General features: G+C 42.3%; 1 protein-coding gene across 1 annotated transcript; it reads left to right on the forward strand.

Moving 5' to 3' along the window:
* Window positions 1-358: 358 nt before the first annotated feature.
* LOC104521108 (ovostatin) lies at window positions 359-26,575 on the forward strand (the record flags this gene model as incomplete). The annotated part of the gene is made up of 32 exons (XM_010163007.2): window positions 359-538; window positions 746-929; window positions 1,253-1,409; window positions 2,901-2,953; window positions 4,032-4,052; window positions 5,133-5,301; window positions 5,851-5,935; window positions 6,747-6,858; window positions 7,225-7,339; window positions 7,557-7,666; window positions 9,394-9,552; window positions 9,883-10,110; window positions 10,628-10,685; window positions 11,842-11,987; window positions 13,205-13,354; window positions 13,913-14,083; window positions 14,388-14,520; window positions 15,136-15,232; window positions 15,737-15,965; window positions 17,552-17,675; window positions 18,021-18,139; window positions 18,592-18,643; window positions 19,397-19,480; window positions 20,374-20,550; window positions 21,507-21,588; window positions 22,060-22,216; window positions 22,633-22,707; window positions 23,790-23,952; window positions 24,217-24,437; window positions 25,023-25,238; window positions 25,653-25,777; window positions 26,431-26,575. Coding segments are annotated over exons 1-32 (4,239 nt in total), but the record flags the coding sequence as incomplete, so codon positions are not given.
* Window positions 26,576-26,805: the final 230 nt, after the last annotated feature.

Genomic DNA, 26,805 nt, shown 5'->3' on the forward strand with positions numbered 1-26,805 from the left:
TAGCTGTGAATCCAGATGGTAAATTCCAAGAATGATGAGGAAAACCCTCAAATGTTGATCTGATTTGACAGGCTTATTCTGATTTAGGTAATTTTGTGCTTTTCTGTGCTGTGCCAAACATCAGTGTAAAAAGCAAAGCCCTTCACCTTGAAAACAAGACCACTGAAGACATTTTGCATAGACGTTCAGAGAACTGCAGTCAAGTGTTACTGTCTGGAGATGGTGGGTTGGTTTAGGTTGCAGTAGGGTTAGGGGAGGTTCTTGCAAGCAGTAGGATAGACTGGGATCTCCACCCCTTGCTGCAATTATAAAGGCTCTAACATCTAAGGAAGGAGCCAGGGAGGAGTTGAAGGGCAGACTCCTTTCCTCTGGAGCACTCGGTGAGGAACGTTGCAGAGCTGTTAAACTAGCAGGCAATGAAATGTTTCTGGGGAAGAGAGCTTATCTCTTTCTTCTGTCTGCCAGTGAGAAAAATGTGGCTGAAGTTTCTTTTGGCTATTCTTCTCCTGAATGTAACAGCTGCAAAGGAACCTGAGCCGTAAGAACTACCATGTTATTACTAATAGTATTCAGTATAAAGCTTTAAAGACAGTGCTAATTAGTACCACTACTTTTACTTGAAATATTAAATTCTGTCATGACTCATCTTTTCTGAATAATAACAATGCTTTGTATTTGTTTCATCCTATTGAGGTTGTTTCTCCTGTTACTATGATGTGATCACTTTGATTTTTGGATCTCACAGGCAGTATGTCTTGATGGTGCCTGCTGTCCTCCAAACCAATTCTCCAAGTCAGATTTGCCTGCAGTTCCTTAACCTCAATGAGACATTATCTGTCAGAGTCATCCTAGAATATGGTGCTGTTAACACCACTATTTTTGAGAAAACCATGACAGCAAGCAATGGTCTACAGTGCTTCAACTTTATGGTAAATTAATTTTAATTTATGTTCCAATGGAAAAGAAATGTAAGGAGGGACAGGAAAAGTAGAGCAGAGAACACAGGAGAGGAACAAGCAATGGAAGAAATAAGATCTGTTGAAGGAAAAAGGAAGCAGAGGACGGAGATATAGTAGCAGACCAGGAGATATTTTTAATTACATAAGAAATAAAAAAGGCCCAAGAAAGGTGATGGAAGTGAAATGGGTGTCTCTTTGTAGGAGTCCAGGCCACAGGTACAGCTGTTTAATAGGTTCTGGTGCAAATGACTTCCAGACTAGCAACCTCCCCTTGTTTTTCTGTTTCCTCACAGATTCCTCCTGTCAGTTCTGCTCCACTGGCTTTCATTTCGTTCTCTGCCAAGGGCACCACAGTCAGCCTAGAAGAGCGGCGGTCGGTGATGATCTGGAACATGGAAAGCATTGTCTTCATGCAGACAGACAAACCCATCTACAAACCAGGACAGAGTGGTGAATATCTATGTTGTTTATAACATGTTCCTTGAAACAATTTCTTCAGATAGAATTTCTCTGCTGAGTGTTTTTCAGACTGAGTGACACTCTAGGAAGAGTTTCTGTTAAAACCATTGCAAGTATTTGTTGTAGAGCTCAGAGAGTCATCTTCAGGATGGCAGGAGACTGTTATCCCATGCTCTCCACTATTTTCTTTGTCCCTTCCTCCCAGCAGAAAAAACAGAGGAACTCTTACTGCTGCTGTTTCATTACTGGTGACAGGCCAAGATAGTGGAAAGAGGTGATTAGATCACTACTTACATGCCTGGCATGAAACAAATGCTCCCACAGTCTTTTTGTGATGCTGGTCACTACCAAAGATAGTCTAAAGACCAAGAGTCAAATGCATTCTTTTAAAATTAATTATAAGTTTTTAATGACAAAATCATGTTATTTACCTTCTGGTTTCTGATGGGTTTTGGACTTTTTATTTTTGTGTTGTTGTTTTTCCTGCACTTATTCTACTCCCCTGTCCATAATTTTCCTCTGGCCATCAAACAGGGCTACATGTATGCAAAGAACCATTTATCCAGATCTATTCCTTAATTCACTTCTAGATTTTAAGGCTTCTAGCACACAGCTAGAACACTGTAGGAAATATTACGAGAATACTTCTTTCCAGAGGTCTGCCAAATAATATAGCAATTAGACTGGATCAGCTATACTTTAATTAGGGATGAGTTCTATCTACTTATATACATAGCCTGAAGGAAAGCTTACTAATCACAATTTGCTGCCACCAAGGTATCCCACAAACATGGCTTTGATTATTCATCAGATTGCTTGGTTTTGAGTTGGGGAAGCAGTAGACTAAATTGAAAGATGTAAAGGTAATGCTTTGTAAAGGCATTTTTGAAATATGTTTTTATGTTTTTCCTTGGCAGTAATTCATCATTCTCCTTTCAGTTTTTCTCTTGTAAAGAGAACCAACTCTGTGATGCTGTGAAAACAGAAAATAAGGCAAAAACATGTATAAGATGAGAAAAAAAAAAACTGAACTAATAAGAATTACACCACATTGGGAAAAACTAGCATTTCACCTAGTCCCATTAATATTTGTAATGTTCATAGGTTCAAAGCAACAAACCCTGCATTAGAGGTGGGGAAATTAAAAGGAACAAATTTGCCTACATCGTGCCACTCGAAGAGTTATGGTTGTCACTTGAGACTGCCTGACCTGCCCAGCAGTTCTTATTCACCCCGTTCAACCTTTCTCTGAGGTTAAGCAAACTTTCATGAAAGACTGTGAGAACTCGATGCTGGGGAAAAGTCCCCTCGGCAAAGTCTGTGAAGGATTCTCTTACCTTCAGATGCATTTTATTACCTGTATACTGTGTGAGTGGGACTGTTAGAAGAGCCAGTGAAATTGGGAGCACTAATAAATGCAAAACATCATGCTCAGCCAAATAAACTACAGTTAATTCTAACACCTGTTCCTTGCCTTTCCAGTGATGTTTCGTGTTGTTGCCCTGGATTTCAACTTTAAACCTGTTCAGGAGATGGTGAGTAACCAGTCATATTCCCCTGGATTTAAAATTGCTTGGAGACAACCTCTTCTCAAATTTTAAATAAACTGTTGCTGTGGATAAAATAAGATATTGGAGAGACTAAATGCCAAAGAATTAACACGACTTCCCAACCACATGCTATAAGCCACCCTTAGGTTAGAGTCCCACAGAAGAGTGCAAGTGTGCAGCAGGTTGGATTCCTGACACACCACCTCCTGTTACTGCTGCAAAAGAGGCTCAAACACCCCTCCACTTTGTTGTTGCAGACTTTATTTTAGCCCTGATGGCAGAGAATTCAGTCTCCTCCTACTACTGTTCAGTAATTGTTGCTTGCAAAATTAGCAGCTCATTCAGCTAGTACTTTACTCATTTCAGAAATGAGGAGATAAAAATGAAAATTGTTACCATAGTACCTGAAGAGGCTCCAGTAAGGCTGGGGAGGGACTCTGGACAAGGGCAGGGAGTGACAGAACAAGGGGTGTTGGCTTGAAACTGGAAGAGGGGAGACGGGGATGAGAAGTGAGGAAGAAATTGTTTGGTGTGAGGGTGGTGAGACACTGGCCCAGGTTGCCCAGATAAGTTGTGGCTGCTCCTCCCTGGAAGTGTTGAAGGCCAGGTTGGATGAGGCTTTGAGCAACCTGGTCCAGTGGAAGGTGTCCCTGCTGCTGGCAGGGGGGTTAGAACTGGATGAGCTTTAAGGTCCCTTCCAACCCAAACCAGTCTGTGATTCTATAATTGTTTATTTTATCAGAGGCACTCTTTTCATCACCAGCAAGCTGTCTTCATGGTTATATTACATCAGCCAAGAGATAGAAGGGTCTTTACTGTCCTTCTCTCATGTGGCTGTAGTGCAGAAGACAGCACAGTGTTACCAAATGAGCTGGTGCTAATTAGCTGGGTGAGGAGCCCAAGTAAAACTGCTATTAAACTGATTAAGATAAGAGGTGAGGATCTCCAATTACTGGCATTATACTGATTATTGGTTAAACATTTCTCACAGTCCTGGGGAAAATTAATCAGTATTTGCTCAGCCACCTAATCTCCCTTCACACTTTGTTTTTTCCTCTTTCAGTACCCCTTGATTGCCATTCAGGTAAGAGAATTTTTTTTTTCCGTGCAGTTTTACACATTTAAAGATAAAATCTAGGGCATGTGTGCTTACCTCAGTTTGTGTGTGTCCACACACAGCCAGATCCTGCTGCTGAGTACACTGGCAGAAAGTAGCATAAACTTTATAAAATCCCAGGATGCTGTTTAAGGTTTACTAACCTTATGGAAAATACACCTATATTCATCTCAGTAGTCAAAAGTCGTACTGTTCTTATGCCTTTGATTCCACTCCACCTCCTCCAGTTTGCTCAACTTATTTTGGGGTGTATCTTCTCATAACCCAAGTGCTGCTTGAAAGTTCTGAACAAATACAGGCTGTGGATACAATTACTAGCAATGTTAACTCTTCCATAGCATTTTGTGGGGGTTTTTAAAAACAGCAGTTGCAGTTCATGTCTAGACAGCATTCTTGCAAGTTTTCGTGTTATACTGTAAAGTCAGGTGACTTTATTTTTTTTACAGTGAAACTCATATTTGAAGCTCTACATGTCTCACATCTTTGGAGCTCTGCTTGCGTTTTCCTGCAGTCAGTGCATTAAACAGCTCAAGGAAATGGTGTGAATTAATTTACTTTAGTCTAACCAGCACAAAATATACTCAGAAGCAAATGACACCTCAGTGAATGCAGAAGAAACGCTTCCTGCTTTCTTCCAGCAGCTGAAAAAAGCTGAGGTTACTAAAGACCAAGATTTGTGTGGGATAAGCTTGGCTGAAGGGCAAGCATGAAGAAGGAGGGGGTTTTTTTCTCTCCTTAACATGAAACTAGAGCAATACATACTAAAAAGCAGGGAAAAGCAGTATTGTGGAACTTTCCCTGATGATTGAGACTAACACCTAGAGTGACAGAGGATGCCTACATCTGAGATCAACAAATGAGAAGCTAGCAACATTAATAATTAGAGTACTAAGGCATAATTTATCTCAGTGCACATGCATTAAGCAACTTCCCCAATGAGTTAAAGTAACTTGCCCTGTTTTTCTCTTTATTTCTGGTTTTGTTGCTAGTAGCAAAAGATTTCCATGGCAAACAGTGTATCCTTATTCTTTTTTTTTTTTTCTTCAGGATCCACAGGGCAACAGAATCTTTCAGTGGCAAAATGTGACATCAGAGATGAACATTATCCAGATTGAATTCCCACTAACTGAAGAGCCTGTCCTGGGGAACTACAAAATTATCGTAGCAAAGAAGTCAGGAGATAGAACAAATCACTCATTCCTTGTGGAGGAATATGGTAAATGCCACCCGTTGTTTTTATTCAGAGTAGAAAACATTATTAGAGTTGAGCCCCTACCAATCAAGCCTTTTGACTGCTAAAACTTTAAGCAGCTTCCTGGTAAATGCAACTTCAACTAGTTGTCATTAAGAACTGGAGAGGGGAAAAAACCCCAATAAAACAGCAAAAAGGCAAAGTAGAGAAATTAACCATTTTGAATAGTTTCAGCCAGGAAAATAATCTACATAAAAAATTAATAAATTGATTGTGAATTTTGCTCTGACAAACTAATCTTCTCCCAGCCATGTCCAAAGCTCTGCAAGGCATCTAGACATCACAAGATTCACCTCAAAGGTCCTGACTTCTCTTCAAAACTTTGTAGACATACTTTAGTGAGCCTTGACAGGTTAGGCCACTTCTCAATCATTTTGGCACCCCAGTTCTGAGATCTCATTTCATCTGTGACTAACGCTGATCCTATAGCCTCATTTTGTCTTTCATCTCAGGAGGGCTTGCCATTTGATAATGTGCCAGTATTGGGTTTTTTCTTTTTATTCTTTGTTCTAGTGTTGCCAAAATTTGATGTCACAGTCACTGCACCAGAAAGCCTTACAATCCTGGATTCAGAATTCACAGTGAAAGTCTGTGGAGTGTAAGTACCAGGTGCAGAGGGGTTAGGAAATACTCTGAAGAGCAAGAACTTCCCAAGGACTGGGAAAAGAGACAGGGCTTAGAGAAGAAACTAAAATAAATAGGAACTCAGTAGTGGTTGGTCAGAGCTGACTTGTTGGTTGGAGCTTTAATTTTCTTGTGTGCTCATCGGATTTTATTGTGTGAGTATTCTCTTCCAACTGGTGTTTAGTGGGTTGAATAATTCTTTTGAGAGGTCCGCTGCTAAAGTAGGATGTGTGCACTCCCAATAACCCACTTCAGAGGGAGATCTTCATACAGCAGAGTACCACTAAATTCTAGCAGGGGTCTTAGGGTTTCAGCTGTCTTTAACTCCCCCTCCAAGCTTAGACCTTCAGAAAAACCTTGCTTACTCTTTTACCAAAATCTCAGAATTTAGAATCCAGGTTTGAAAACCTGATCCCTCTGCAGCTATGAGGAGTTTTGCTTTGATTTCAGTGAGTCTAGAGCTCCAGTCTAAGCTGAAGAATAGAGACAAGGGTCATAATTTGGTCGATAGCCATGTCTGTTCATCATGATTATAGATGTATTTATTTTTATGTTTAAGGTGTGGTTTTAGTCCATGTGTTTAGGGGTGAAATAGAACTCATTAATATTTCAACTTCTGATTTTTATTATCTTTTCATAACAGCAGGAAAGTTAGGAAAAGCGTGTGAAACTATTCCATTCTCTGGCTTCCCAGCTCACTGCTCATCCTGAGCCTATTCCTGCATATATTTGCTTAAATCAATTTTTCAAGCACCAGCTCATGGACCTATACCCTCTTCTCCTAGGTACACCTATGGCCAGCCTGTTGAAGGAAAAGTCCAGCTCAGCGTGTGCAGGGATTTTGATTCTTATGGGAGGTGCAAGAAAAGCCCAGTTTGTCAGTCATTTACGAAAGATGTATGACGCATAATTATTATTTCTCTTTGTGCTTGTCCTCTCTTGTGTTCTTTCTTCTCTCCCTTTGCTCTTCACATTTTTTTTTCTCTTCTTCATGCTTCATTTCACTCTACTCACTAGCTAGGAACTAAGGGCATCTAATTTCTCTCTTGGTTTCCTACAAGCCTGAAGAAGGTCCTGTTCCTTCCTCATGACTCAATTTCCCATCTGAGAAATGCAAACAGTGATGTCTCCATCAGTCCTGTAGGAAACATGTTAAAAGTAATGGGAAAAGACTTCACTCACTAAAGAAGGGTCCTGTGTATTGCCAGCATCCTTTGAAAGCTGTGATCCTTGGTAACAGGATTATTTTTCTTCCCTTTCCAGCTGGAGACAGAGGGCTGTCTCTCCCAGGTTTTCAGCTCCAGCATCTTTGAGCTAAATCGCATTGGTTACATGAGGAATCTCAATGTGAAAGCCATTGTCACAGAGAAAGGAACAGGTAATCCTCTCTAGACAGTCAGAAACAGCAACGGTGATGAGACCGAAAAAGAGTGTAGGAAATATTCAGCCTCTGCCTGCTGAGTACAAGGATGTCTTCCTGAAGAAGAAGATCCATTTTCATAAGCACAGCGACCATTTCCAGGCACACACTAACTCTGATGAAGCTAGATGCAAGACAAAGTAGGTCTTTCCTTAACTCTGGACATGTCTTACAGGCTTGCAACTTACAGCTACTCAGTCTATTTCCATAACTCGGGTGATGAGCAATATACAGTTTGAGAACATGGATCGTCACTACAGGAGAGGAATTCCTTACTTTGGGCAGGTAAGCAAGGGCATAGAGAGTTTGTATTGAAGATGACTGAGATGCAATGACATGATAACAGTGATGGGAACACTTGGGAGGCTGTCTGGGGAGGTGTTCTCCTCTTTCTTTCTTTATATACAGTGCCCTACTGATAATTCTGAATACTGAAGAGTAATTAGTTTGTTCCGAGTTTGATTCTTACAGAAATACTTTTAATCAAAACAATCCATTAACTAGCATTTTTCTAACTTGCATTTTAAGCTTGATATAAATCAGACTCTCTCTTCAGTATTAACCATCATATGCCAGCCAGAGATTAATAAAAACACTGGGAGACGAGGGAAGAAAGAGTGAAAGGAACTTAAGGGAAAAAATATCAAAGAAATAACAACAGTTGCTGTCTCAAAAAAGCTTTTCATGATTCTTTTTTCATGACAAATCCCACATAACTTTGTCAGTGGTTTAAAGAATAAGGATAAATCTCTCTCTTTCCATCAGTTCAGCTTTTTTTCAATGAGGAAAGGATAAGGGGGCATCTTACCAGTAGCACTGAAAGGAAAGAAAATATTATCTTTCAAGGATTTTTTCCCCCTCTGGAAGATGTCTGTATAAATGTCTCACTTGTTCCCCACTCCTGCTCCATTCTTCAGATTGCTGTGCACCTTATCACCCCTGACAGGAGGATGGGGCTCAGCAGGCTCCCTGGGGTGATGTGCCACAGTGAATTCCTCAAACACACACATTTTCAAACACATTAGAGATTGAACAGGCTGAAAGACATGTGAGAGGAGACTACGCTGTCACATCTTGGAGACAAAACGGGTGACAATGGCAGCTGCTTCTTCACTTTTGTGCAAAAAAAACCCCAAAACCCCAACCAAACAAACCCTTGAGGGTCATACCAGGGGAACTATTGTCTGGAAGCCACTGATATTCATACTTTCATACTTCAAAATGCAACCCATTCCAGTCCCTGTCCTGGTGCCATCACACAGCCCTTCACTGCACTATGAAACATCTGTTTCTGGCCATATGTTTTACACCTTCTCTTTTGTCGCATTCAGTCCCACTGAAATCAACATCTACCTGAACACTTTCAGTTCTTGAATGTTATTTTTGTTCCAGAGGTCATTTGTCTCCATGCTGTTTCTGGACAGTGAGGATCGTCCGTCTCTTAGGCTTGTATTTAATATATTATTACTTCTGCCACCTTTTTCTAAAAAAACCCTCAAATTAATGTTCAGTTCTAGCAACCTAGAATTTACCTAGTGGTGTCTGTTATTTTTTATTTGCTTGTTTAACACATAAAAAACAGATACAGTGGGGACAGAATCAGAAAAGTGTTCACAACAAAGATCTGGAGACAAGGCATTCAGACATTGGAAGTATGAGCAGCAGACTCTCAGGACTAAGAAAAGAAAAAATGGAGGAAAGGAAGTAAATCTTTCAAGTGGCAATGTGTAGTCAGAAGGGACTGACCAGGAAAGAAATAAGCCATAAGTTCCTGCTCCATGAAAGGATGTTATCAATGATGTAGCAGATGCTGAGGAAGCTCCTGCTCCAAACCTCATAAAATAGCTGCGACAGGTGCCAGAAAGTGAAGAGAGACATTACAGTTCTCAAGTATTGCTTCGAAGGGAGAAGAACAAGCAATTCTGCTGTGTGGAGAGTCAAAAGCAGTGCACAACATCAGTATACACAGAGAAAGATAACACATTGAACATGTCTCACCTTCTCTTCTACAGATCAAGCTGGTAGACAAAGACAACTCTCCTATTTCCAATGAGGTTATTCAGCTATTTGTCAATAACAAGAACACAAACAACTTCACCACTGATGATAACGGCGTTGCAGAGTTTAGCATTGACACATCCAAAATGTTTGATCCTGAGATCAGTCTGAAAGTGAGTACAAAACAAGGCTGAATAGAGACAGGGAGAGAGATGGCAGAAAAGATAGGATGAGGTTTGAGTTCCAGCAATAAAAACACGCTTTCTTTTGTTTATTTCATGTTCTAGAACTCTCAAAAACTGCCATAAAAGAAATGAGGAAAACACCTGAGTTGTTACAATGCAATGGCTTGTGCTGCTTTTTTCTGAAGAGTTTGGCTTTAGATACAATTCTTAAATATATGCATCGTGTGAACTAATTGTTTTGATGTCAGCATGTGATAATGATTTCCCTAGTGACATATGTTTGTTCTCTTTTTCTTCCCCACTCCCTCTCCTGATCAGGCAACTTACAAAACCAGTGACCAGTGCCACTCTGAAGGCTGGATAGAGCCTTCCTACCCTGCTGCATCTCTCTCCATCCAGCGCTTCTACTCCTGGACTAACAGTTTTGTGAGGATTGAACCTGTGTGGAAAGATCTGAGCTGTGGGCAGAAGAGGATGATTACAGTGCATTATGTCTTGAACACAGAAGGATACAAGAGCATCAACACCATGAACTTCTACTACGTGGTGAGTGTGGGGATGGTGCATGGTTTGCTGAAATGGCTTGACCAGGCAGCTCTCTGGCTGTCCTTCCACAGCAATTACAGCTGTGAGTGCTCTTCCAGCTTTTGGATTACCAGCCAGCACAATGGCCAACAACCCAAGGACAGAAATGGCACTGAGGTGGTTGGCAAAACTACCCAATCAGGAAAAATGACCCCCATTTCCAGCCATGTTACTCTATTTCATAGCAAGGAACCACCTTCATATTATCTCAGACCAGGGTTCTTGTCCCTTTCCTCCAAGGAACAGTATGGTATTCCCTACCTTCTACTTCCCCTCCTTTTCCCTCTGCTTCCTGACCAGTGACAAGGGCCCCAGCAGGAGCAGCAGCATCCAGCATGCCCTAAGGCTGGTGTTCAAACATTTGAAGCCATCTCAATGTAGTTGCCTTGATCATCCTGTCAGTGCACATTGAACTTGATTGCTGCTTTCTCCCTCCAAACTCTACCAACCCATAAATGTATTGCTCTTCTCTGCACAGGGCATGGCAAAAGGCAAGATTGTCCTTACGGGGGAAATCAAAGTTAATATCCAAGCCGGTAAGTTAAGTTGATGTCCTGGTGTGTAGCTGGGCCAGAGCTGGTTTCTGTTCAGCAGCTGGAACAGCGCTGGATTTGGGTTCAGCTGGGATTTGTTAGGAGAGAAACGCTGAGAACATCCCCATGTTGCATTTGTGTCCCTGGCAGTAAAGGACTTTGTGTTTGTCCGTCTGCAAGGGCAAGATCTCAGGGGTGAGGAATATTGCAATGGATCAGCTCCATGGGCATTTGGCTCTGCCAAGGGGCTGTTCCATCTCCTGTCCCCCATGGGCAGGAGATTCATGAGGGGCTCTTCCTCTCTTGCTCTCTCTGGCTTTCGCTCGGGCTCTGGCTCTCCCGGGATTGTGGTTTCGGTTCGGGATTGTCACTCCTCCGGGATCGTTATCTGGGAACGGGCCGGGCTTGGTGGGCGGGTGGTGAGCAATGGCCCTGGGTATCACTCATTTGCATATTTTACTACTATTAATATTACCATTATTGTTTTAATATCATTATTATTTTTAATTTTCTTTTATTTCAATGATTAAATTGTTCTTATCTCACCCTAAAAGTCTACTTACTTACCCTTGCCCCAAAATTCTCTCCCCTATCCCCTGGGTGGGGGGGAGTGAGCAGCTGTATTGGCTGCCAGCCCAGTACTGGCCAAGGGAAACCACCACAGTTGCCAATCCATGTTTCTGCATTAAAACAAAAAAGAGTGATGGTTGAACTGAGGACCAAGACAAGCCTTTCTGGATGTATACAGCAGCTTTTGGGAGGGCTGTATCTCCCTCCATCCATCCATGTGTGCATGATACCAGCACTGTCACTAATATCACTATAAAGTCAGATTTAGTCCAGCAACTATATCAATTGATGTAAGTCAAGAAGTAGTGTCCTGTAAAGGTCTTCCCGAAGGATAATGTAGGGAGTGCAGAGTGCCTGGCTTATGGGGCTGTCTCAATCTATCCGCATGTTCAAACCCACAATAAATCTGAGAGCATCTGGATCTAAAGGCAGGCGTGTCACCTCGTGGCAAATCCAGGATTTTTCAGTTTATCATCTAAGTGCAGGTTGCTCCACTGACCGACACAGCTATATGGCAGTTGAGGATGGCTACTACTACAGCAGATCTTTGTTTTTCTCTCCTTATTGGTCCCTGTTTCTCTTCTAACAGACCAAAATGGCACTTTCACCATCCCACTTGTGGTCATTGAGGAAATGGCTCCAGCCCTTCGGTTGCTGGTATACACCTTACACCCTGCCAAGGAGCTGGTGGCAGACAGTGTCCGAGTCTCAGTTGAGAAGTGTTTCAAAAACAAGGTGAGAGACACTAAGATACAGCAAATCTTACCCACTGTCAGATAAATACAATTTTTTTACGCACGCATTCACAACAGGTTTCCAGTTTTATTTCTTGTTTCCATCCATTTCTCTCAGTAGCAGCCTCTTCATTCTCCTTTTTTATCTTTTTTCCTTATATCCCTCCTCTACCACCACCTCCTGGCATTATCGTCAAAAGGTAAATCCTCTTTTAACATTAAAAACCACTTTTCAGGAAGCCCACGCTACCCCCAGATGGTTCCTGCTTCTCTTGAACTAAATTAGTGTCTTATTTCTTTTAGACTGCCTGTTCTTTAGCATAATGAACACATTTTAGTCTTATCCCACTTCATGTTTTAGTCTAATTTTTTACACTTTTTTGCTGAAAAATGCATTTTGGCTTTAGTAGAACTAAATACATAGAAAAGAAAGCAAAAAATAACAATCTGGAGTTTAAGTTTTCCTTCCATGTTTTTTCCACCGAAACATTTTGATTTGTGACTTTAAAATCAGATTTCACCTTTAGGATTTTTCTAATCCTCAGTTCTTCTGATTTTTCTAATTTTTAGCTAAAAAACATGAAACATTAGGAGAAGACAAAACAAGCAAGGTTGAGTAAAATATTTCCATTTACCTGATGTGGTCTTCCCCTCATACTTTTTCCCCTCTCACAAGTGTGAAATAAATTTTGCTCTGAATAGATTCAAACCACAATCTGCTCTAGATTTCCTAAGGTGAGCCATGGACCTAGTATGAATATGATTTGCTCACTGTCGTGCTTGTTACATGCAGTCTGTGTCATAACAAGGTTGGATTTGCTAATAGCAGCAACAGAATCACACTTTATTTTAAATCACTCGAGGTAGGCTTCATTTAAGCTATCACAGGAGTCTAAATGTGTTTATTCCTCAGCCTCCATTATAGTGGAGGAGTTGACCAGAGGAGTTGACCAGACATCCTTCTCCAGGCAGACTATCTGGCCTCAGCCTCCATTATAGTGGAGGTCTGGTCAACAGAGGAGTTGACCAGACATCCTTCTTCAGGCAGTGGAGACCAGACATCCTTCTCCAGGCAGACTATCTGTGCTTTAACAGAAAAGCCTCGTGCTTTAACAGAAGAGCCTTCTACTCTCCTCCTTGCCCTCCACTCACACGGATATCCAGAGCACCTCAAGCAGTAGGGATCAGCCACACCAACATCTGTTTGACAAATTTCAGGTCCAGTTGCAGTTCTCTGAAAAGCAGATGCGCTCAGCTTCCAACGTCAGTTTAGTCATTGAAGCTGCTGCCAACTCCTTCTGTGCTGTGAGGGCAGTGGATCAGAGTGTGCTGCTCCTCAAATCCAAGACAGAGCTGTCCGCGGAAACGGTAAGCTGCCCGAAAAAGTGCATTACCTCCTTCCACTGTGGCACCGCTTCCTCCTCCTCCATCACAGTGTCTCTCCACTTGAGACAGTTGTAGACTGTGTTAGACTTCTACCACTTCTTGCATGTGCTGGTCATAAACCATCTATAATAGGAAATACACATCTGTTTCTTGGCAGCTGGAGGTCCTCTTTCATGTAGTATTTGGTCTAACTGGCAGGACAACCCTCTGGCCTATCAGCCACTCCTCCCAGTTTTGTGTCATCAGCAAACTTACTGAGGGTACACTCTGCCCCATCATCCAGATCATTAATGAAGATGTTGAATACAACTGGACCAGTACTGACCGCTGGGCTACACCACTAGTTACTAGCATCCAACTAGACTTTGTGCCACTGATCACCACCATCTTGGTCCAGCTGTTCAAGCAGTTTCCAGGCCAGGAAACAGAGCATTGTTTCAAACAGGCCAACATCTCAGCCCTGGTAATTTGCAGTACCTGTTGTTGTAATCAAAATTGATCTTTACACCCACAGGTTTTGTGTTTTCTTCCCCCTCACAGATATACAGTCTGCATCCCTTGCAAGACTTTCAAGGCTACATCTTCAATGGACTCAATCTAGAAGATGACCCCCAAGAACCCTGTGTCTCATCTGACCACATCTTTCATAAAGGCTTGTATTACACACCCGTAATGTCTGGATTAGGCCCAGATGTATATCAGTTCCTCAGGGTAAATGTCCTGTACGATACTTAAATCTGTAGAAGTGAGTTTCCACTTATGTAGCTTTAGATATTTCTGCAAATGGTGCTGTTAGTAAAACTCATACATGACAAACTCTCCTCATGGACATCTACTCTCAATTGATTCTGGTGCCTACTGTGATTTTCCAGCATGCACAAAGCTCCCACAAGTTTCTGCCTAGATGTCTCTGGGCATCTCTGTGGTGGAAAGGCAGTAATGGGGAAGAGGGAGGAATGGAATAAACCTCAGCTGCAGTATGGTTATGATGAACACCGAAATTTCTTTTTTACAGGATATGGGCATAAAATTTTTTACCAACTCAAAGATTCGGCAGCCAGTTGTGTGTACTAGTGAGACTGTAAGACCTCCGTCATATTTCTTGAATTCAGGATTCATGGTTTCTACACACCATGTCAAATCATCAGGTAATATAGGGGACAGGAAAGAGATTTTATTTTTCTCCTAAAATGAAGTGATATTCATGTGACATGGACACTAACAGTACTTATGAATCATATTGGTACTGCTATTGAATATTGCTCTGGCATAGAATGAGATGGCTTAGGATAATGGCCAGTCCCCAGAAAAGCCTTTTACGCCTACACTTCTGATTCATGTTCACTTTCATGCTGGGAAGTGTTGACAATGGGGCAGAGTGTCACACAAAGCTAACACTGTTGATTACTGATTCCCAGTGATCAGAGCTGGTTTGAAAAGACAGTGTGACAGTGTGGACAGCAAAAAGATCTAAGAGCCAAGTGACCTGAGTTCTAGCCCTAGGTCTCAGGATCATATCTGGAGACCAAAGCTCTTCAAGTAATGTTTTCTTTCTTTGTTCTGATACCAGGTTATACCTAACTCAGAGATATATTAGTGACATTAATTAATATTTGTGTGACACTACCGATAGTCTGAGTTAGAAAGAAATGAGTAAACACTAATTGTCCTTCATACAGGCCCATGCATATTAAAACCAGTCCTTTCTGGGAGTCTTCATTATATTAAGCCAGTTTGACTAAATTCTCATTATCTCTTACCAGCTGAAATTGCTAGAGAGGAACGTGGGAAGAAATTGATTCTTGAGACTATTCGTGAATTCTTCCCTGAAACTTGGATTTGGGATATAGTCTTAATGAAGTGAGTACTGCTTCTTCCCTCTCTTTGCCTTGATTTTCAGAGTTACTAAATATGCCCCTTGATGTCCTGCAAAGTGGCAATTCTTTTCCACCACTTCTTAACTTTTGGCCTGGAAGACCAAGGTCTTTCAATCATCACCTGACCATCTGCCCTCCTCTTTACCGCGATAAAATTACCCTGTCCCCAAAGACATCTATTCCCACAATGTATATACCACAAGTCATATTCCCTTCCTAAGAAAAGGGACACCTCTATTTAAAATATCAGTCTGCAAAGCAAGAATTCCAAGTTCTCCTTCCAAACTCGGGAAATGATGGGTGGAAGAACTTTCAAATGGGCTTTTCTCAGAAGATATGGATGATAAATTCAGAGAGGGACTTGCGTGTGGGATTTCTGCAGGCAGAATAGGGGTAGTGATGATTTTCAAAACCTATTGCCTCTGTTGAGAAGCAAAGTGTGTGAAACTTACCCTTCCTAAACTCATCCGTTATCCATTCCTACCAGCTCTACTGGAAAAGCCAGCATCTCATACACCGTCCCTGACACCATCACTGAATGGAGGGCCAGTGCCTTCTGTGTAGAAGAGTCAGCTGGATTTGGTATGTCTATGCCTGCCACCCTGACAACCTTCCAGCCTTTCTTTGTGGACTTGACCTTGCCATACTCTATCATCCGAGGAGAAGAGTTCCTGCTTAGAGCCAATGTCTTCAACTACCTTAACCACTGCATTAAGGTGTGTATACACTTTGAGACCTTGCCCCATCTCCAAAGAAGCTGCAACCTTTGTAGTCTGAAAAAAAAACCAACCAAACAAACAAACAAAAAAAAAACAGCAAAATGATTTGTGTAGGTGACTGGATCTGTCCCTGCACTTCCTTGATGTACTACTCATTCTATCTGATGATAAGCTGGAACACAGGAGGTTCCGCTTAAACTTGAGAAGAAACTTCTTTACAGTGAGGGTGACAGAGCCCTGGGACAGGCTGCCCAGGGAGGTTGTGGAGTCTCCTTCTCTGGAGACATTCAAGACCCGCCTGGACACCTTCCTGTGTGATCTCATTTAGGTGTTCCTGCTCTGGCAGAGGGATTGGACTAGAGGATCTTTCAAGGTCCCTTCCAATCCCTGACATTCTCTGATTCTGTGTGATTCTGTGATAGATTATCCTGACTGGATTTGCCCTCCTAAGCTACTACAAAACAGAGGGAGATCTGTGTGGACTGTGACTGGGATGGGTATATAAGCAACTAGAGATCCATAGAGGAAGGAAACAAATGCTTTGAAGAGTGTCATAATGCACCATCCACAGTCATGTAAGCCATCGATGGTTTTAGTGGGGTCTTTTCTTTAAGGATATATATGAAAGTATGAAGAAGTGAAGAGCTTGTGCTTGCCAAACAGAAGAAAGTGAAAATAATGAGAAGTGGTGAGCAAACCCTTCTTCTACGGGGTGAAAATTTCCAAAAGTACCAAAACAGGTAGCATACAAGTCCAGTACTTGCCCTACAATATCTGCCCAGCTAGAGGCTCTATTTCTCGCAGATGCTGGGGGACTGTGCTCTCAATATTCAGTACTTTCCAAGAAAAATGCCTCCAGACCACAGGTGCACTGCACCTCTGCATGGAAGGAGCTTACACACAGTTTAAAGGATACTTGAAGAAAGAAAAATAGGGATCTTCTGTTTGGCTTCTTGTTTCTTATATTGTATCTAAGAATCCTGGAAAAAAAAAGAGGCAGGTGTGTCTAGATTTCTTCTGCTTGATTTGAATGCTGAAAATCAGCTCTCCAGTCTCATAAGGAGGCCACCACCAAGGGAGGAAAAATCAAGACACATTTTAGGAATGGGGTTTTTTTTTTCCAAACTCTGTTAAGAGTTCAACTTAACAAAACAAAAAGGCCTAGGGCTTTAAACATCCTAGAAATACAGATTTCTGTTATTGAGGTTTTCATCTCTTAACTGCTTTTCAAGTGTTCCTACAACAGAAGAACAAATGCTAATCAGTGGTTTCCTTTGCAAGTTAGTTCAAAGCTGTCAGCATCAGGTCAACTGAACATAACTCAATGCCCTGCTCAGGAATCAGACGTATGCATAGGATATTTAACATCTGAATGGAGAGTGTCATGAGAAGCAAAAGAGAATGCTGTTAAAGTTACATCTGATGGATGATTCATCTGATGCCATCATCCCAGGCCTTAAATCTGCTCTACATTGTTAACACTGGACATAAACGGAGATTATCTCACCCCCCTCTAACAATAAAGTACCAATTGCCTATGCTACAAAGTCTTCATCCCATCACACTCCTTTTTCTGTTCTCAGATTAATGTTTCACTGTCAGATTCCCTTGATTATCAGACCAAACTCATCTCCCCAGAGGATAATGGATGTGTATGTGCCAAACAAAGGAAGACCTATGTCTGGAATATTTTCCCCAAAGAAATTGGTAAGTGCCTTTGAATCTACCTGGTTTTCTGTCCTGAGACTGATACTAATCAATTTATATCTCACCTGAAAAACCTAATCTTCTTCCAAACTGGAGAACTTGGTCTACCACTGGTCTTTTCAGATGTCTGGGCTAAAAAGCTCCTCCGCAACTGCAGTGTGTTTATCATTCCCATTTTCAGAGATCAGTTCTTTTCCCAAGTGTCTCACCTAGAGTGACTAATCATTCATTACGTTGCATTACTTAATATCTGTAGATTTTTTTTTATCAGATTAAATTTCTTAGTTTAGCCTTCACTCTGCATGATAGAGGTCCATTTTTCCTACTTTTCTGCTGCTATTTAAGGTAACGTAGTATTCAGCATTACTGCAGAGACCAAGGATGATGAAGCTTGTGGAGACAAAGCACCTAGAAACATCAGTGTTGACTACAGGGACACTCAGATCAGAACACTGTTGGTTGAGGTACTGCTGACAGCTCTTACTGTTTGTCCTGTACTTTCTTCTGTGAGGAAAGAAAAACACAGGAAAACCACCAAAAGCAAGTAAAAGTTTTGTCAGGTTGTCTTAAGAGCTCCTGGTTTGAATCTGTCTTCTTCTGTCTGGGACGGGGTCTGGCTGCTCAATCTAAGACCAAGTCCACTCCCATCTAATGTCCTCTTCCATGAGGATCAGTGGGTGTTGCTAAGTCACATTTCCCTCATGCAGAGAAGAAACTGGAAATGAGAGACTCCACATGATGGGAACTCCCTTTCAGTAGCAGCCACATCAAGTATGAAACTGTAAACTGTTGCTTCAGTCCAGCTGTCTTATGATGCAGGAGGATGGGGCTGGGGGTGGCCCTTCTGTCATTGCATTTCTTCTGGGTGCTTTGTTCTCATCCATTGCACGTGTCTCTTCTTCTTATCACCATGCAGCCTGAAGGCATCAGAAGGGAAAAGACCCAAAACTCCCTAATCTGTACAAAAGGTAAGGGTCTTATATACTACTGTCCTGAAAGGAACTGAAAGGAATGTTGGAGTTTGCACTCTTACAGATCTCTATCATCTTTCAGTCCTACTATCAACCCAACACCACCATGCCCACTAAACCATATCCCTGGGTGCTACATCTAAATGTTTCTTGAACACCTCCAGGGATGGTGACTCCAACACTGTCTTGGGCAGCCTGTTTCAATGTCTGACCACTCTTTTGGAGAAGCAATTTTTCCTAATATCCAAACTGAACCTCCTCTGGCTTGTCTTGAAGCTATAATCTTCCTCTATTTGAAGGCTAATTGTAGCTTGCAGCTTTCCACTTCTAGTGGGAATGGGAGAGGGAATGTAACATTCCCTTCCACACCATCTCAGTGCTGACTGCAAAGAGCTTCCAAGGTTTCCTGGAAGTTCTGTCTAGAAAAGGCACAAAAGCAACCCTGACAGTGACCAACCAGCTCTTCCCACTGTCTCATTGAAGAAGTCACTAGGGTTCACAGACCCTACAGCCTGGGAGCACCAGTCTTACCCTGTTCAACTGATTCCTGTTGAGCAATGACAGTTACTGCACCATTTGGTCTGTTTTGCTTTTGCTGCGTCCCCTTCTTTCTTGATGTTCTTGGAGACAGCTGTGAGTTTTTGTCCCATGCGTGCAGTTTTGCACTGTGTAAGTTCTACCAAGAACTCACGGCTGTAACCAATGTTTCTCGATAAATGACCAAAGCACACTTAATACTTTTCTTTACAGATGATGCGGTTATTCAAGACGTTGCTCTAGATCTACCTACAAATGTAGTGGAAGGATCAGCCAGAGCTTCCTTCTCTGTTGTTGGTAAATATATAATTAATAAAACATAAAAAGAAAGAAAATGTAAAAATATAAAATGAAAGCTTTTTCAGGATTCAAAATGTGAATTTCCACTCTTTGTGAGGGAAACTTGTGAGCAAAGAGATTGATTCTCATCCTGTCCAGCAATGTTCTTTGCATCAGAGAAATGAAGTTTAAATATTGGTTACATTCTTCTTCACTTTTCTATTTAAATGTATTGCATTTGACTGGTTTGCTCTGAAGCAGTACAGCTTGGAGTTATGATCTCAGCCAGACTCATGCCAGCATGAGTTTTTCCACTCACCCATCTGTGAATCAGACATGCTAGTGGAATCTTTTCAGTCTTTTCCTGGAAAAGACTTAAACTTGGTTATATGACTACTAGTCATAAAATATTTGCCTTGTAATGTTGGTCATTTCAACTCATTCCAGAAACCTCTTTCCTAAAAATAGCAATTTAGAGGTGGTCTATGATACACTTGCATAACCCTTTTCAGCACTTGTTGTTAATTCTGAAAATCGTGGTTCACTGTAGCATCTCTAGGCTGTTCCCCTTCCCCTCCTCTGGAAACAGAAGTTTCCAGAATTTCTTCTTTTCATTTCTAATAAGAAGTATCTGTTTGAAGTGGTACTAAAATAAGGAGCGTTTCTGGGGTTGACAATGTAAACTAAGAAAGGAGAGACAGGGAAGGGATTTCTTTGTTGACTGCAAAGCAAAACAGAACAAATCACTCAGCCAGCACTGAGAGTTTCATGCTTGTTGGAAATCTCTGTGGTACCAGACAGGCTTGCAACACCGGATAGATTTTCCCTGACTCTGCCTACTGAATGGAAATTACAGTTTATCTCAGTGGCCATGAGTTGTGCTAATCCCACTGGCATCTCCTCCTCCATAGGTGACATCATGGGCACTGCCATGCAGAACCTGCACCAGCTCCTCCAGATGCCCTTCGGCTGTGGGGAGCAGAACATGGTCCTGTTTGCACCCAACATCTATGTCCTGGACTATCTGAACAAGACAGGGCAGCTGAGTGAGGAGGTTAAAGCCAAGGCCATTGGATACTTAGTAAGCGGTGAGAGTTTTGTGCTTCCCTTACGATGTACGCTGAAATTCCCACCAAGGCCCCATGAAGCAGAAGCAGCAGTATGACTCTCCTAGCAGTACGGCACCACTGCAGTAGTGCAGCTCAGTGACCCACGGGACTGCCCTCATCAAAACATCTGCTGCCTTTGCTTTACCTTTTTCTTTCCTTATCCTATTTTGCTGGGACTCAAATGTCATGTTTCTTTTGAGGTTCTGTCTTTCAGTCCCTTTCTCCTCTTCTAACCAGGCACAGAAGGTATCCTAATCCTGCTAGCTTAGTTGGAGCACAGCTCTGCCTGTTCTGTGATTCAGTGTTTCTGCAGGACAATCATAGAATCACAGAATGGGTTGGGTTGGAAGGGACCTTAAAGTTTATCCAGTTCCAACCCCTCCCTGCCAGCAGCAGGGACACCTTCCACTAGACCAGGTTGCTCAAAGCCTCATCCAACCTGGCCTTCAACACTTCCAGGGAGGAGCAGCCACAACTTCTCTGGGCAGCCTGGGCTAGTGCCTCACCACCTTCTGGGTGAAAAATTCCCCCCTAATATATCACCTAAATCTCCCCTTAGTTTTAAACCATCTCCTCTTGTCCTATCACTATCTGCCCATGTACGAAGTCGCTCTCCCTCCTATTTCTAAGCTCCCTTCAAGTACTGGAAGGCCACAATGAAGTCTCCTTGGAGCCTTCTCTTCTCCAAACCGAACAAACCCAACTCCCTCAACCTTTCTTCATAAGAGATGTGCTCCAGCCCTCTTTCTATGTCTACCCATGCTACATGCTACAAGATGTTCCATGCTTCCATCTAAGCTCCCTCAAGGCTTCCCCACTGTTTGGTAGATATTTATTGCCTTTCCATACTTTCTCAGTGTAATAAAACCTGATAGAAAACAGAATATGGTTTGTTTTTTAAATTAAGGAACACTTCTGCTTCCATGTTTTTGCAGGCTACCAGAAGCAGCTGTCATACAAACATCCTGATGGGTCCTACAGCATCTTTGGCACCAGAGATAAAGAAGGCAACACCTGGTGAGTGACTGAGAGCAGAAATGGCTGAGAGATGAATTTGCACTGAATTCATATGATGCAGATAAAAGGCATCTTTACCAGCCAAATCAAAGGTACAGAGTTGTCTAGGACTGGGACTCTGAAAGTACTAAGACAAATGGTTTTTCACTCCCTGTCAAGTGGGGTGCACAGGGAGAAGGTGATCTCTAAATACCCAGTGACCTTTTGATTCACGCGACTGCTGTTTCCCATGAAACCCAATGCACTGCAGTGCTCTGTAGCCAGGATCAGCCCCAGAGTATGCTGGACACCCTTCCTGTGTCCCTACTATTCCTTTAATTACCCTTTGCTGGAGGAGCACACGAAGGTAAAGCAAGCTACCAACATGCTGGCTGTAACTCTTCATCCTTATGCCTAGCATGAATGGAAGGGCTGATTTTTTTCTGTTCCTACTTCCAATGCTCATCTCACAGCTTCATCCTTCCCTTGCAGGCTCACTGCCTTTGTGTACAAGTCATTTGCACAAGCTAGTCACTTCATCTATATTGATGACCATGTCCAGGCTCAGACCTTGATGTGGCTGGCAAGCAAACAGAAGCCAGATGGCTGCTTCCGAAGTGTTGGGAGACTCTTCAACAATGCCTTGAAGGTGGTAGAGAATTACTTCTTGGTCGAATTTATACTCTTATCATTAAGAACATTCTATCCCATTACTATCAAAAACTATACTTTATTCCAAGTGCTTGTCCTCTGCCAAGGGATAACTCTCCACACCTTACAGTGACTATTTTCAGCTCAGTCAGCTTCCCCACACAGCATTTTACATCTTATGAGCACCTGAGATTGGATTACAGGACTGTAAGCTTGAGTGAGTGATGTATTTTGAGGTGACAGCAGTTGGCTTATCTTGATTTAAGAGTTATCCCTGCTATGCGTATGATTTCCTTCCTTGTGGACTTCCTCCAGAGCTAGCCATGCCTTTCCAGTTGGGATATGGCAAGTCATATTTAAAGGCTTCTCACTCCTGCCATTCACTGAAAATTCCTCTCTCTGTGTATTTTTCAGGGAGGAGTAAACGATGAGCTGTCGCTTTCTGCCTACATCACCATTGCCATGCTAGAAGCTGGGCACTCTGGCTTGGTAAGGAGACCTTCAGCTGCTGGTATTCAGTTGGAATTGGTCCCCAATTGTTGAATTGGCTCCAGTGTCTACTACAAGTTGTCCAAGTAGTAAAGAGAGAGGGAGAGAGCACCCAGGGAACGTGACCCTGCTCTGTATCGCACTCATTATTGTGATAGAACAATTCCCCATCTCTGTATCTCTTCAACCACCAATGTTCAAGTAGAAATTGTACAGACCTCAGTGGGACTAGATCTTCTATTTGAGATACTCAAGAAATTCAGTGACATGTTTTAGCTTTTCATAAAAAAACCTGACAAGTAGTAGCCCACACACTTATATAGCTTCAGACATGGCTCAGTCAAGAAAGTAAGTTATTGCAGGTCAATCCATAAAGTTTACAAATGGAACTAAAAATTATTTTGGGAAAACAAAGGTCCCTCAGAGTGAAAAGCCAATCTGCCATTTTTTAAAAGTGGCTAGTACAAAGGAGACTACAGCAGAGATGTTAGACTTCAACACATGTGTTTGCCTCCAGTTTGTAATATCCTTTATGAGGACTTTCTTGATTAAATAATGCATTAGCAAGGACACATTCAAACTGTGAACATTTTTTACTTGGTGAAAACCTATTAAAACTCCACAGAATTAACTTAAAATTACACCACCATCACTGAGGATAGAGATTACTAGGTTGGATTTGTTCAAGACAACAGACTCTTTGATTATAGAAGTGCAGAGTGAATTGCTATCATGGAGGTAAGCAGAAGGAATTAGCTGTGAAAAAAACAGAACTGTCTTCTGTTTATACAGTGACATCTTCAAAACACACTGAAAAGCTACTTGATTTCTAAGATGTTTCAGTCTGGAGTTCCTTCTTAAAGAATTCTGGGTTTTTTTTCCTCCTGAAGTCACTATACAAACTGAAATTGCATTTTCATTGCTGTAATAGTGACAGGATGAAGAACAGGTTTAAAGAAAATAAATGTTTGGTCAGGTAAAGAGTACTGTCCTGAATTAGACTCATACATTACTTTGTTGTTTGGTTTTTTGTTTGTTTTGTTTTGGTTTTTTTGTTGTGTTTTGTTTTGGTTTTTTTTAAGTACCCTGTAGTCCGAAATGCCTTTTTTTGCCTGGAAACTGCATCTGAGAAGATCAACGATGTTTACACTCAGGCACTCATGGCCTATGCTTTCTGCTTAGCTGGCAAGGCAGAAAAATGTGCATCATTCCTTAAAGAGTTACAGAAATCAGCAAAGGAAGTTGGTGAGTTTCAGCCATGATAGGAATTTGGGATGTGGGAGGAGGGAACAGATCTTACTGATGGTACATGGTCTAACCTTGATAATATTGTGAGTACAGACGCATGAGCCAACCTCCACAAATAATCTACAGAGTTAATTTACAGCACATCTGTTGCTCTGTACAGAGTACTTGTGAGAAAGAGGCCAGGACAAAGTATGTCTCTGAGGTAGCATAGACACTCATCATCCATTCTGGTTGCTTCTCACTCTATCTTTGTTTCTTCAGATGGCTCACAGCACTGGGAGCAGAAGGAAAGATCTCCATCAGAAAAATCTCCCTCCTTTCTGGACCATGCCCCATCAGCTGAAGTTGAGATCACCAGTTACCTGCTGTTGGCACTGCTCTACAAACCCAACCGGAATCAAGAGGATCTCACAAAGGCCTCAGGGATTGTGCAGTGGATCATCAGGCAGCAGAATCCCTATGGAGGTTTCTCTTCCACTCAGGTGCCAAAACTCCCTCCCACTCCCCAGCCAGTCCTAGGAATTGAGGCACTGGTTCAAGGTGCCAGTGGGGCTTTGACTACTTAGTCTTATTTCTCTTTTGTGTCTGCTGTCTCACACAGAGCCCAACCCTTTCTCTTGGAGAAACCAAAATACTCTTTTTTTTTCCTCTTCTTCTTAACTATGGAATGGTTAAAGCTCTACAAGAGTAATTTGACTAACAACAAATATAGTTATTTGTGTCAGGGATGAGCCTATAAAACACCACGTCCTAGCTGTTATATGACCAGCAATTGTTCTGTAGTTCCCCAGAAAACACATGCTTCACCACTACAAAAAAACTCTATAAGTGTGTTTGACTGCTCAGATTTCATATTCTGAAATCTTCAGATGATCTTCAGATTTCTTCCAACCTCAAACATGCATGCCAGAATTAAACGGCTTCTTATATATGGGAATCCTGGAATTATACACAAATTCAGAGTTTCTTTAGACAGGATGAAGCAACTGTGCTTTGTCCTGGAACCCTGATTTTGACCTTCTCTGCATTGGTAGCTAATTGTCTTTTATTATTTTCTTTTCCTTTAGGACACAGTCATTGCTCTTCAAGCCCTTGCTGCTTATGGTGAGGCCACCTACCATTCTGCTACACAAAACATAGTAAAGATCACTTCCAAAAAGCCTTTTGAGAACGTATTTATTGTCAACAATGAGAACAGGCTCCTGCTGCAACAGACTCCCCTTCCTGAGGTCCCTGGGAAATACAGTCTGACAGTGAATGGCAGTGGATGCGTACTTATGCAAGTAAGTGTCCACTGTCTTCTTCATCGTGTCTCACATTCTGCATGCTATAGAGTCATGTTTTTGATGATTCTCCATCTGACTTCTCTTTATTTTTCCTAATTATTTTATTTCCCTAAACTATTTAAGCACTCTTTTCCCCATCCCACATTCTGACTCCTGTGGAGTCACAGCGTGGAGAAAAAGGGTCCTTTCTGATCAACAACTGGTTTCTCTCTGGGAGGTGACTCTGGGTGCAAGCACCTTGATTGTTAAAAAGCAGAAGTCTGATGTGCCCATCACTGATGTACCAAGGATCTTCCACATAAAACCAAGAGCAACGTTGCCAGGAAACTTCACTAAATCTGACACTTGTTTTCTGGAATGCAAAGAAAAACACTTGGCATGCTTGACCAAAAGGCTTTTCCACTCTTTCAGACAGCACTGAGATACAACATTCACCTTCCAGAGGGGGCCTTTGGATTTTCACTCTCAGTGAAGACATTGAATGCTTCCTGCCCACTGGATCAACCAGCAAAATTTGATATTGTCCTTGTAAGCAGGTAATGTGCCATCAACAAACTAGCTGCACAGATCATGGACTCATAGAATGGTCTGGGTTGGAAGGGACCTTAAAGCTCATCCAGTCCCAACCCCCCTGCCAGCAGCAGGGACACCTTCCACTAGACCAGGTTGCTCAAAGCCTCATCCAGCCTGGCCTTCAACACTTCCAGGGAGGAGCAGCCACAGCTTCTCTGGTCAACCTGGGCCAGTGTCTCACCACCCTCACACCAAAGAATTTCTTCCTCAGATCTCATCTAAATCTACCCTTGGCCAGTTTCAAGCCATCACCCCTTGTTCTGTCACTCCCTGCCCTCAGCCAAAGTCTCTCCCCAGGCTTCCTGACAGGACACGCAGAGATGTTTTCTGTGTGTAGTCAGTTCTTCTTATAAAGTCAAGAACCATGAGCTGATCGATGTGTTGATGACATCAGCCTGTAAGACATAATATCTCAAAAGACCTTGTCAAAGTAACTGATGATGTTACCACATACTTGGCCCTTTCATACTGGGGGCCTCCCCAGTGTCTCCCATCTGAGCCCGTCAATCAGCGTGATTCACTCCAGCCTCCCTGTGCTGTGTGAGGCCAAGAGCAGAGAGCTGAGCTTTGCTTCCCCAGGCATGGTCCAGCCTGACAGGGGTTTCTGTTGTTTCAGTTACACAGGGAAGCGCAGCAGCTCCAACATGGTCATTATTGATGTGAAGATGCTCTCTGGCTTTGTTCCTGTCAAGTCTTCCCTGGATAAGGTAAACTATAGGAGCATAGGACAGAGGAGAAGACTGGTCATGATGAAAACAGAGGTCTGGTTAAGAGTCATTCCTCCACAAACCCTGCAAGATGTTCACTTGACTGCACTGTCTTCACTACTGGGTGGAGAGAATGTCCTACAGAGAACTGCAAGCACACAGACCTTCCCACGTTAAAAACTAGGAAGGGTTCCAGCTAGAGCCTGGCCAGTTGGCAGCTGCAACTGGGCAATAGCACTGCCCAGCTAGGGAAAGGGTGGGAAATCTGCCAGGATAGTTCTGAA

Source organism: Antrostomus carolinensis, unplaced genomic scaffold (assembly GCF_000700745.2).
Source record: "Antrostomus carolinensis isolate BGI_N321 unplaced genomic scaffold, ASM70074v2 scaffold3052, whole genome shotgun sequence".
Lineage (NCBI taxonomy): Eukaryota > Metazoa > Chordata > Aves > Caprimulgiformes > Caprimulgidae > Antrostomus > Antrostomus carolinensis.